This window comes from Eubalaena glacialis, chromosome 18 (genome assembly GCF_028564815.1).
Source record: "Eubalaena glacialis isolate mEubGla1 chromosome 18, mEubGla1.1.hap2.+ XY, whole genome shotgun sequence".
Taxonomy (NCBI): domain Eukaryota; kingdom Metazoa; phylum Chordata; class Mammalia; order Artiodactyla; family Balaenidae; genus Eubalaena; species Eubalaena glacialis.
In genome coordinates, this window is record NC_083733.1 from 57,237,624 (window position 1) to 57,249,815 (window position 12,192).

General features: G+C 55.1%; 1 protein-coding gene across 2 annotated transcripts; it reads left to right on the forward strand.

Moving 5' to 3' along the window:
- Positions 1 to 864: 864 nt before the first annotated feature.
- Positions 865 to 12,083, forward strand: SHKBP1 (SH3KBP1 binding protein 1). Of its 2 annotated transcripts, XM_061174518.1 has the most exons (18): positions 865 to 992; positions 1,224 to 1,277; positions 1,397 to 1,442; positions 1,549 to 1,622; positions 1,940 to 1,998; positions 2,229 to 2,309; positions 3,280 to 3,441; positions 3,522 to 3,612; positions 3,703 to 3,893; positions 4,483 to 4,598; positions 5,417 to 5,504; positions 5,618 to 5,734; positions 7,984 to 8,154; positions 9,211 to 9,366; positions 9,787 to 9,883; positions 10,969 to 11,147; positions 11,432 to 11,546; positions 11,668 to 12,083. In XM_061174518.1, the coding sequence occupies exons 1-18, from the start codon at positions 907 to 909 to the stop codon at positions 11,897 to 11,899; spliced, it is 2,115 nt and encodes a 704-aa protein (XP_061030501.1). In that variant the 5' UTR covers positions 865 to 906; the 3' UTR covers positions 11,900 to 12,083. The 2 variants fall into 2 exon arrangements, with proteins under 2 accessions (XP_061030501.1, XP_061030502.1); XM_061174519.1 differs by lacking the exon at positions 1,224 to 1,277.
- The last annotated feature ends 109 nt before the right edge of the window (positions 12,084 to 12,192 follow it).

Genomic DNA, 12,192 nt, shown 5'->3' on the forward strand with positions numbered 1-12,192 from the left:
CCCTGGACCATCCAGGGTGCTAGGGGGTGGGGAGGGGACGCCCCCCTCCCCGCCTTTACCTCACTTCCAATGCTGCCTTGATCTCTGTCTGGGAAGGGGGAGTGAAGGGGCCCTAGCCCCCGCACTCCGCCGTCTCAGAGCCATGCGGTTAATTCCTGACTTAGTTTATTTTTGCAAAACATCGACCTCCTCCTCCCCCCGCCCCGCATCCGCGAAGGCTTTTAATGGGAGGGGCGTCAAAGCTCAAAACTATCTTCCTCTCTCCTCCCCCCTCCAGCTGTAAATGCCACTTCGGGAGGGGAGGGGCGAGGGGAAGCCCTCCCCCTGCATGCTTCTGGCTGGAGCACTTTCCTGGGGAGTGGGGGAACCGGGTTGTGGGCAGCCCCCATGGCCACCTGGAGAAGCCGCTGGGACCCAGGGGTGTGGGGGCGTGTGGCAGGCGCGCACTCTGTGTACCTATAATAAATCCTTTGGCTTTGACGGTCTGTGCTGGTTTGTTCGCGTTACATGGGCTGCGCCCAGGAGGGCTGGGTGGGGCGAGGGGAAGAAACTGTCTTGCCGAGAACATTTAGATGTCCCTCTTGGTGTGGACTAATTTCGAGGTCTAAACACGTGTCCCCGACGAATCGCCTATATGCCATTCCTAAATCGGGAACCCCAGAGGGATGGAGGAACGTTTTGCTATCCGTGGTAACTAAACTTCCCCAAGGGAGCCGTTCGGTCCGCCCCGTCCAGCACAGGAAAGGCGGGACCCTTTAAGGAGGCGGAGAAATTAACTGCGACGGGTGAGCGCTTTACCCAATCGCCGGTGGCTCCGGGAGTCTTCTGTCCAATGAGCACTCGGTGGGGGCGGGGCGGGATGCACACCCGGAAGCGGGTGCAGGCCGGCCGGCTAACCCAGGGGCCATGGCAGCCGCGGCCCCTGCAGCAGACGGGGTCCCAGGTCGGGGACCTCCCGGGGAGGTGATTCATCTGAACGTGGGAGGCAAGAGGTGAGTGTAGGAGTTTCCTGAGGCGCTACTCTCGGGAGCGGGGAACGGGGTGGGAGTACCCGCCTCTCCCGGGGGAATTCCTGTCCATCAAGGATTGCTCCGCCCCCTGCTGGAGGCGCGGGAGCCTGGATGGGTGCTGGGGGAGGGAAGGGAACTCACCGGGTTGAGATTGGGGGCCGCATTCCTCATCCTCCCTCCATCATCTCGCGTCCGCTCACGGTCCCCGCACAGATTCAGTACCTCTCGCCAGACTCTCACCTGGATCCCAGACTCCTTCTTCTCTAGGTGATTGGGAGAGCGAGTTTGGGGTGGGGGGGGCGGGAGGAGAGGGTATGGGGAGACCTAATCTCCCCCTCACACACACACCCCGGCCTGTGACACCTGCTCTGGTCCCCTCCCTGCAGTCTTCTGAGCGGACGCATCTCAACACTGAAAGATGAGACCGGAGCCGTGAGTAGAGCAACAGCTGATATGGGGAGGCCGGTAGGAGGAGGGACAGGATCCCCACTCAGCCCCGCTCTTTGCCCTATCTATCCTCTGCCTCCCTTCCCCGCAGATCTTCATCGACAGGGACCCCACCGTCTTCGCCCCTATCCTCAACTTCCTGCGCACCAAGGAGTTGGACCCCAGGTTGGCATGGAAGATAAAGGGGAGTCCCCCACCGTCTTCACCCTCCCCCCGGAAGTCTCTTCTTCCCTTCAGAATGTTCACTTAAGCTCCTTGATCATATTTAAATTATGCGTCCTTAGAATTCTCCACCACAAAGCACACACACACACACACACACACATTTTCACCGCCCAGATCATTGCTCCTTTATAATCTTGATCCCATCAAAATTTTCTACCTCTTGAGATTCTCTGTGCAGTTTTGAAAACTTCGTCCTCAGAATTCTCTGTCCACTCCCACTCCCCAGACCCTGACCCCTAGTCAATTCTACTACCCAGGGGTGTCCACGGTTCCAGCCTCCTCCACGAAGCCCAGTTCTATGGACTCACTCCTCTGGGTAAGTGGGGCCCCCTTTAGCATCCTCATCCCATAGAAAACCAGCTCTCTAATGATGCTCCCCCTTTCCCCTCTCTCCTGAAAGAAGCTTGGGTTAGAGCTGAGAGCACTGGGTTTGGTCCTGGGTCTCAGGAGGGTGGTGATATTCTGTGGAGAAAGAGATGGGGGAGGGGGGAAAGGGATCTGCCTCAGTGTTCTCCAAGTCCCAGCCTTTGAGTCCTTCCGTCTTAGTTCGTCGTCTGCAGCTTCGGGAAGAGTTGGATCGATCTTCTTGCGGAAACGTCCTCTTCAATGGTTACCTGCCTCCACCAGGTGGGAACTACTAAGGAATGGAGGGGGGACTAAAGACTACATTTCCCATAAGGCTTCAGCTCTTGGGTGCCTGAGCTGTGGGCCCTGAGACACTATGGGAGTTGTAGTTCTATATCAGCTACTTGGACTGATGCTTGGAAAGGAAGTAAGAAACAGCATTTCCAATGAGGCAATGGGCCAGGCTAGTCCCCCTGAGGCTCAGAAGCTTACCCTAGAGCCCAATGGGAGTTGTAGTCCAGGTTTGATTTCCTTGTACGGAGGCTTAGGGAGAACTGGTGTCCTTTGCATGGAGGGGAGAAATATTAAAGGAGAGTTATTGACTGTAATCTCCATGGAGCAGCCAGCCCGCTGGCCATGGAAAATATGCACCAGTGGTTATTGGGAACTGTAATCTACTAGGCTTTGCTGATAGGTAGAAGGAACAGAGTGGGGAAATTCAGTTTATGGCTTTATTTCCCTAACCTCAGTCAAGACCTACTACCTTCATGAAGTTTGCCAAATATGAAGACGTATTGTTCTCTTAACTTAGTTTGACCCTGGTTTTTTTTTTTAATTGTTTTAAATAGAAGCTTTTTGTCACTACCTTCATGCCATAAATAAGTAGACGTGAAATAAACCCCAAACATAACAATGTAATTAAACTCTGGGTAGATGCTGTTGTTTGCCAATGGGACAGGCTTCCATTTCTTAAAAGGAAAGATTGCCAAATATTGAAGAGGTATCAATATCGTGGCAGCCCCAAACTGATTATTTCTTTGTGATGGGCTCAAAGGAACTGAAAAGGGAGCAGCTCGCTGTGTGATTCAGTCTCATTTAACGCCATGTCCCTGCACCACCGAAAATCTTTTCTCTAGGAGACGATGCTACCCACGTGGCAAAATCAGTATCTGGCACACTTTAAGTGCCTGCTATGTGACAATTATTACAATTATTACAATGATTGTCACTCTGCCCCTTCTCCCTGCCACAGTGTTCCCGGTGAAGCGGCGGAACAGGCACAGCCTGGTGGGGCCCCAGCAAGCAGGGGGACGCCCAGCCCCTGTTCGACGGAGCAACACGATGCCCCCCAACCTGGGCAATGCAGGGCTGCTGGGCCGAATGCTAGATGAGAAAGCCCCTCCCTCCCCATCAGGTACATTTCTGTCTCTTGGGAGATTGGGGCAGCCAGTGGGCCCCTGTGACCCTGCCCTGATCCCTGCCTTTCCCCCCAAGGGCTACCAGAGGAGCCGGGAATGGTGCGCCTGGTGTGTGGACACCACAACTGGATCGCCGTGGCCTATACCCAGTTTCTTGTCTGCTATAGGTGCTCAGGGAGGGCGGTGGGAGGACACCTTAAGCCCTGTTGATGGGGAGGGCTCAGGGTGAGGGTTCATGATGTCCCTCAATCTTCCAGGCTGAAGGAAGCCTCTGGCTGGCAGCTGGTGTTCTCCAGTCCCCGCCTGGACTGGCCCATTGAGCGACTGGCACTCACAACCCGGGTGCTCAGTGGGGCCCTGGGTGAGCATGACAAGATGGTGGCAGCAGCCACGGGCAGCGAGATTCTGCTGTGGGCTCTGCAGGCAGAAGGCGGTGGCTCTGAGATAGGTATGGCACCAGGCTTTTTCCAGAACCCTTTTGTGCTTTAGAATTCTACTCCAACTTGTGGCCTGTTAAAACAGCCCACGTGCCACAATTCTCTTTGCGTTATTAGGATGCTCCAGCCCTTTAGAATTCCGTATCCTGTTAGCATTCCTTGGTCTGGTAGAAAACTCCACCCACATAAAATTCTCTCCTCCGTCAGAATTCACTGCCCTGTTAGATCTCTTTGCTTTGGTAGAATTCTCCATGCCGGTAAAATCCCAGACCTGTTAGAATCTGTTCCCATTAGAAATCTGACTCCTTAGACTAATCTGTTCCCTCACAAATCTTAATCCTCGTGAGAATCCTCTGCCGCCCATAGAGTTTTTTGCCTTTGTTGAAAATCTTAGCTGTGTTAGAATTCCACACCGTGTTAGAGTCCCACACCCCGGCAGGAACCTGGCCCATTGTAATCCTCTGTAATTCCTGCTGGAATCCTCTAGCCTGTAAAGATTCTATGACCAAGTTGAATCCTCTGGCCCTTGGAGTTCTTCCTGCCACCCCTCTTCTCCCCCGTGAAAGGGGGCCCTGGCTCAGCCTTCCTCACCCTGTGCAGGAGTCTTCCATCTGGGCGTGCCTGTGGAGGCCTTATTCTTCGTCGGGAACCAGCTCATTGCCACAAGCCACACAGGGCGCATTGGGGTGTGGAACGCCGTCACCAAGCACTGGCAGGTCAGGGCACTGGCCAGCCTGGCTGCCTCTTTCTCGGGTGTCCAGACCAGTCAGACCCAGGGAGGGGTTCCTTTCTGCCCCACCCGACCTGGAGAGAACCAGGGAACCCAGCAGTGGGCCAGATCCAGTGGTGGGGTAGGATGGGGTATGATAAAGGCCAAAGGAGGATCCAGGAGGCCTTCGTGGCTGACGTGAACGATGGTGAGTTTGGAAAGGAAGAGAGGATTCTCCAGACACTGGGTGGGAGACCGGGTGAGGGGAGATGGTAGAGGAGGCGGAAACCCAGAGACAGACGTGCAAACGTCCGTCATTCTCTCTGCACTCGCCCCAAGCTCTGTCCAACATGTAAAACAAAAAATACACCCACAGCGTTGTTTTCTAAAGTGTGAGTGTTTGGGTGAGAGAGACAGACAAACAGAGAAAAGAGAGAGAAAGAAACAGAGACGGAGAGAAACAGACAAATAGAAACAGGAGGTCAGAGGTGCCAGAGAGACAGAAAGAGGGTGGATGGAGAGAAACCAGGACTAAATGACTGTAGTAGATGAAGGGACACAGAGAGAAAGATGGAGATGAATAAAGAAGTGTCAGAAATACAGAGTCAAGGAGAGGCCACGAGACAGAAGCGCCAACCAAGAGCCATTCAGAGACAGACGCCGATGATGCAGGCCTGGAGCAGGCAAGGCTGGGGAGGAGTGGGCCTAGAAACTGGAGGGAGGGTGCTGGAGCAGGGAGGCATGGGCATGCCAGGAGGGGCACTGCAGAGGCAGAGGCAGGAAGGGATGGCACCGTGGCCACAGCCCACCCTGCTCCACCCCCAGGTCCAGGAGGTGCAGCCCATCACCAGTTACGATGCTGCAGGCTCCTTCCTCCTCCTGGGCTGCAACAACGGCTCCATCTACTACGTGGGTGAGCAGCAGCCGGCACCCCAGCTGCCTGAGAACCTCCCCTGAGGGTGGGAGAGGAGGGGAAAGGCTGGGGTACCTTGAACAAACCCACTCTATCCTCCCTGTCCACCCCAGATGTGCAGAAATTCCCCCTGCGCATGAAGGACAATGACCTCCTTGTCAGCGAGCTCTACCGGGACCCGGCGGAGGATGGAGTCACAGCCCTGAGCGTCTACCTCACCCCAAAGACCAGTAAGCTATAGCTCAGCTCCCCGCCCTGCCGTCAGCAGCCAGCCCCGGTCCCAGCCCGCAGCTGTCTCCCCATCACTTGTGTAGCATGACCCAGTGAGATTTATGGAGAGGGAGACAGATTCAACTCATACAGTCATTCAACAAACAGTTACTGAGCACCACTTATATATAAGCACAGTTCTAGGTGCTCGGCCACGGCGGGCCTCTTCACCAGGGGCAAAATTGACCTCTAGTAGTTGATCTTGATGTTTCTTTCCCATATCTGTGATTAGGGCATGATGCTTGCACGCTCCTAAAACAAAGAGGATGCATGTCTTGGGAATTCCCTGGTGGTCCAGTGGTTAGGACTCTGAGTTCTCACTGCCGAGGGCCCAGGTTCGATTCCTAGTCGGAAACTAAAATCCCATAAGCTGTGTAGCGTGGCCAACCCCCCCCCAAAAACAAACAAACAAACAAAAACCCAAAACAAACAAAATCAAAAAAACATAAACAGTCAAACAAAAAGGATGCATGTGTTACAGTGGATGAAGCTGAGTTCTCTCACTTGAGACAATCTTTGTGTTTTGTTTTCTTGATTGCAAATGCAGAGAAATAGTTTTTTTGTTTGTCTTTACTGAGATATAATTCCCATACCATAAAATTCACAACTGAGTAATTTTAGTAGATTCACAAAGTTGTGCCACCATCACCACTATCTAATTCCAGAACGTTTTTATCACCCCAAAAAGAAACCCCATGCTTGTTAGCAATCACACCCCAGTCCTCCCTCCTGACAGCCCCTGGACACCTCTAATCCACTTTCTGTCTCTATGGATTTGCCTGTTCTAGACATTTAATGTAAATGGAATCATGCAGTATGTGGCTTTTTGTGTCTGACTTTTTTCACTTTGGGTAACGATTAATTTTTTTTAATGGTTAGTGCTTTTTTGGAGCTTAAGATCTCTTACCCTACCCCTAGGTTGTGAAGATTTTTCCCTATGTTTTCTTCTAGAAGCTTTGCAGTTTTAGCTTTTACACATAGGTTTCTGTTCCATTTCAAATTAACTTTTGTGTATGGTGTGAGGTAGGGGTCACAGTGCATTTTTTTCTAGCAGGAGTAAACTAATAATTAACTTCACAGCATGTCATCACATAAGGCCTCTTTCTTTTTTAAAACTGTATTTATTTATTTATTTGGCCACACCATGTGGCTTGTGGGATCTTAGTTCCCTGACCAGGGATCGAGCCCAGGCCCTTGGCAGTGAGAGCGCGGAGCCCCAACCACTGGACCGCCAGGGAATTCCTAAGGCCCCTTTCTTATTTCATTGATTTACTCCTTTCCTCCCCATCCCCCTCCTCACCACGTGCCACTATTCTGTCATGTTTAGCATTTATATTTTCATTTGTATGTGTCCTTACAAAATGGATATTATGGACATGTTTTTGAATTTGCATAAATGGTATGGGGTATATAACTCAGTTTATATATCTTAATTTTTTCCATCCTGCCCTAGGTTAAATATCCATCCATGTTGCTATTCATAACCTGAATCCGTTGCTTATAACTCCTGCATAAAATATTATAACCACATTTTACCCACATTCCTTAAGATGGTCCATTAAGTTTGTGACGTTACAACATACCTTTCCCCTGTGGAAATTTGGCAAGGTTGGGGAGTCCCTCAGGCACGCTGGGTCGAGTTTCATTTTCTTGTCTTGCTGTCTGTCTGATTTTGTTTGTTTGTTTGACCCCACCATGTGGCTTGCGGGATCTTAGTTCCCTGAAGAGACTGAACCCGGGCCTGTTTGTTTATATGTCCCTTTCTATGTTTCTCTGTCTTTCTCTCGAATTCCATCTCTCTCTCTGTCAGTCTCTGTCTCTGTATCCCTCCCTGTGATTTGTTTCTTGGTTCCCTGTTTCTCTATTTTTCTATCTCTCTTCCCCCTCTTCTCAGCTCTGTCTCTCTCTGTCTTTTTTAAAATTTTAATTTATTTTTTATATAGCACGTTCTTATTAGTTATCTATTTTATACATATTAGTGTACATATGTCAATCTGTCTCTCTCTGTGTCTTAATTTCTGTCTCTGGTTTCTCTGCCGTGTCCCTCTGTCTCCCATTCCTCCGTTTCCCACGTCTCGCCACCTTGTTCTCTCCATCTCTCCCTCTCCCTTTACTTTCTGACTCTGCATCTGTTCTTTGTCTGTTGCCTCTTCTCTCTGCCTTGGTTTCTGTCTCTCTGTGACCCTCTTCCTCCTCGGCCCCTCACCAGGTGACAGTGGGAACTGGATCGAGATCGCCTACGGCACCAGCTCAGGGGGCGTGCGTGTCATCGTGCAGCATCCCGAGACCGTGGGCTCGGGGCCTCAGCTCTTTCAGACCTTCACCGTGCACCGCAGCCCCGTCACCAAGATCATGCTGTCAGAGAAGCACCTCATCTCAGGTGAGCCTCGCCCGGCTGCCCCGCGTGCCCATCTCCCTGCAGGAGGGATGGCTTAGCTGTGAGCACGAAGCCAGGTGGATGAGGGTTTCCACTGGGGAGAGACAGTATGTGGGGAGTGGCCTCTGGAGAATTCCGTGAAGGGGACCAGTCTGGGGGAGAGTGGATTTGCCAGGGAGAGGGGAAAATTAATCAATTTAGCAATTGCCAGGCACGGGGGATACAGTGATAAGACAGGCCAAGTCCCTACCCTCGTGGAGCTGATGCTCTAGCGGGGGCAGCAGACAATAAATCAATAAAAATATAAATCACTATCTGGCAATGGGAATGGGGGCCATGAATAAAAACAAAGCTGTGTGAGAGGCCAAGAGAGTGCCAGGATCACTGGAGAGTGCATGGTTCAGGAAGGTCTTCCTGAGGAAGGAGCTCTGAACAGAAATGAGCAGTGCAGATCAGTGGGGTCAAGCATTCCAGGCAGAGGGAACAGGCATTGCGAAGGTTCTGAGGTGGGAGGATGTTTGGTGTGTCTAAGGGAGAGCAGGGGCCCACTGGGCCCAGAGTGGAGTGGGTGAGGAAGAGGGTGGGGGGTGATGGGGTGGGTCAGTGGGACCTTGTAACCCATGGAGAAGACTTTGTCCTTAACCCTGAATGAGATGGTGCCACGGGAGGTCTCACGGCAGAGGAGGGCTGTGACCTGACACAGGTGTTCACAGGGTCCCTCTGACTGTGTGTGGGGACAGTATGGGAGCAGGAAGGCCAAGGAGGAGGCTGCTGCAATGGTCCAGGCAGGAGATGAGATGGACGGGACCAGGGTAGGGGTGGGGTGGGAGCAGTGGACAGGGAAAAGTGAGATCAGGCCCTGGAATGATTTGGAGGCGGAGCCAACGGGGTTGTTAACTATTTGGAGTTCTGGGGAAGAGAGAATTCTCTGAAAGGGAAGAATTCAGAGGGGCCTGAATCCTGACACCTTTGAAAGGAGGTCATCCCGGGGCTCAGGAAGGTCGGGCAGTGGTGATGCCACGGCCGGGCCTGACCTGCTGCTGCCCCCTGGCTCCTCAGTCTGTGCCGACAACAACCATGTGCGGACGTGGTCTGTGACTCGCTTCCGTGGCATGATTTCCACCCAGCCTGGCTCCACCCCGCTCGCTTCATTCAAGATCCTGGCGCTGGAATCGGCCGACGGGCATGGCGGCTGCAGTGCTGGCAATGACATTGGTGCCTCCTAGCCCCGGGTCCCCCACCGCACGGACCCTGCCTGACCTCCACTGGCCTCCACTGATCCCTTTCCTGACCCCTGTAGACCTCTCTTGACCCACCCAGCTGCTGGGGTTGACCTCCACCCATCACCACCTGACCCCTATTGACCGCCACTTACTCCCAGCTATCCCAGTTGAATTCTGTTACCCCCATTGATTCCTGCGGACCCAGGATCCGCCCCCTGCCCCTGATGTGCCTGAACTCCACTGACTGTTGCTGACCCCCAACCCTCTCTGACCTCGCCCAACTCTAGCCACCTGGGGATGGGGACCTGGTCCTGGGGGGGAGGTTCATCAGTGGGGAAGGGGGCAGAGTCTTGGGATCTGGAGGTCACAGGGACCCCAGCTGGCCCTGACTGCCCCTCTCTACCTGGCCCAGGCCCCTACGGCGAGCGGGATGACCAGCAAGTGTTCATTCAGAAGGTGGTACCAAATGCCAGCCAGCTCTTCGTGCGTCTTTCCTCCACTGGTCAGCGGTGAGGACCATCCCGTCAAACGGGGAGGGTGGTCAGAGGAGAAGGCAAGATGCCAGGGAGGTCAGAAGGGCATCCCAGCCAAGGGGCACCGCAGGAGCAGAGGCGGGGAAGGAGCACAAGCCTGGTCCTAGGTTTGGAGTTTGGGGTATCAAAGGTGTGACGTGTGTGGATGGGAGTGAAGCTGGAACAATCCCAGGTGCCCCTGGTGGACCGCAAGCAGAGATCGCCCAGTGTAGTCAGGGCCGGGCTGGGGGCTGGGGGTGTGTGCGCAGGCTGGGGGGCGAGGGCCAGGATGGGGGAGGGACGGGAAGCTGTGGGAGCCCAGAGGCGGTGCTTCCTCCAGCCTGGGAGGGGGGCCTGTTGAAGAGGGGACTCAGAGCAGAGACCTTGAGGATAAATAGGAACGAACAGAAGAAAGGAGGGAGGGGAAAGTCTGTGCCTGGCTGAAGGGGCAGCATGTGCAAAGGCTGGAACAGCCAGAGAGGATAACCAGGGACGTGCACGTGGTCTCTGGGGGCTGGAGCACCAAGAGGTGAGAAATGGGGCTGCAGAGGGGCGAAGCCTTGCCAATCGTATGGAAGCGCTGAGACTGTCCTGAGTGTCCTGGGGAGCCATGGCCGCTCTCAGGGGGATGGTCTGGAGGTTGGAGAGGAGGCCAAGAGCCCAGGGAGGAGGCTGGGACAGATGCCTGGCCGGAGAGGGCAGGGCTGGATCAGGGCCAGATGGGGAGGGGAGGAGGGGGCTGGCCATGGGGAATGCTGGGAAGTGAGGGAGGCACCCAGGATGAGTCTTGGGCCCTTCCTGAGACAGGAACAGGGAGGGCAACATGTTTGGGGGAGAATCCCATTTGGGCCCCATGGTGGGTGTGTGGGGCTGGGGACGTCCAGGAGGCTCCTGGTCCCCACAGGGCTGGAACCCAAGACAGTAGATTTGGGAGGGATGGAGGCTTGGGTGCTCATCCGAGAAGCAGGAACTGAAACCACAAGGACGGTGGGGACGGAGGCCTGGGCGGGGTAGAAAGATGTGAAGAGGGACCAGGCCAGGCCCTGGTGTGGCCAAGGTGACCCCTGCCCCTCCCCTCTCAGGGTGTGCTCCGTGCGCTCCGTGGACGGCTCGCCCACCACCGCCTTCACGGTGCTCGAGTGTGAGGGCTCCCGGAGGCTGGGCTCCCGGCCCCGGCGCTACCTGCTCACTGGCCAGGCCAACGGCAGCTTGGCCCTGTGGGACCTGACCACCGCCATGGACGGCCTCGGCCAGGCGCCTGGTACTCCCCGCTCCAGTCCCGTCCCAAGCCCCACAGACTCACCCTGAGCCCTCTCCACAACCTCCTTCGCCACGAGGAGGCGAAGCCCTTGCCCTCTGGCCCCTTTCCCTGCCCCCCAACCCCTCCTCGCCCTTGCTTTTTAACCTCTCTTTCTTAGCTTCTGACCCCTGTCCGTCGACCTCTGCATCTTTCCTCCTATCCCGACCTTGGTCCTTGCACATGACCTTTGTCTCTTGGCCTGTGCCCTTGTCTTGCCCCTGACCCTGCTTCCGTGCCCCCCCCAGCAGGGGGCCTGACAGAGGAAGAGCTGCTGGAACAGCTGGAGCAGTGCGAACTAGCCCCGCTGGCTTCCTTGAGGGGCGCTCCCCCCAGCCCCTCGCCCCGGACCTCTCTCACCAGGTAGGCGTGACTCCACTTCCCCTTCTGAGCAATGGGGCGGAGGGCAGAACACGGTGGCCTGGGGGCAGGCGGGACCCAGCTGCACCCTGATGACCTGCACTGACCCTCATCACCCCCTCAGTCTCCACTCAGCCTTCAGCAGCGCTTCCCTGTCCAGCCGCCGTGGGAGCCCGAGCCCCCCCCAGGCTGAGGCCCGGCGTCGCTGGGGAGGCAGCTTTGTGGAACGCTGCCAGGAACTGGTGCGGAGCGGGCCGGAGCCCCGGCGGCCACCGACACCAGCCCCCCGGCCCTCCGCGGGTCTCGGGGCTCCCCTTGCACCCCCCAAGATGAAGCTCACTGAAACTTCCTTCTGACCACGGCTGCCATGGTGCCTTGAGATACCCAGGCCCTGGGGGACTCAGGTGCCTGCCCCGCTTCCTGTCACAGCCCTGGGTTCAGGGCCAGGGCCTCCTTGGAATGGTTAGTGTTACTAGGCCCCCATCATCTCCCTTTTCTGGAGCCAAAGTCACCCTTCCCTAATAAAGTTCTCACTGCCAACACCTTGGTCACGTTCTGAGAGGGTTTGGGCACCCCTAGGGAAAGGGTAAGAGAGGCGTGGTGCCCAACCAGGTCCCTGGCTGTAGATTCAGGAACATCTGTCTCTCCT

Excerpts from the sequence above, each read along its gene's own strand:
- SHKBP1 (XM_061174518.1), top strand. The coding sequence starts at position 907 with ATGGCAGCCGCGGCCCCTGCAGCAGACGGGGTCCCAGGTCGGGGACCT. Across the intron at positions 993-1,223 it reads CTGAACGTGGGAGGCAAGAG|ATTCAGTACCTCTCGCCAGA; the intron begins GTGAGTGTAGGA and ends GTCCCCGCACAG. Across the intron at positions 4,599-5,416 it reads CCGTCACCAAGCACTGGCAG|GTCCAGGAGGTGCAGCCCAT; the intron begins GTCAGGGCACTG and ends CTCCACCCCCAG.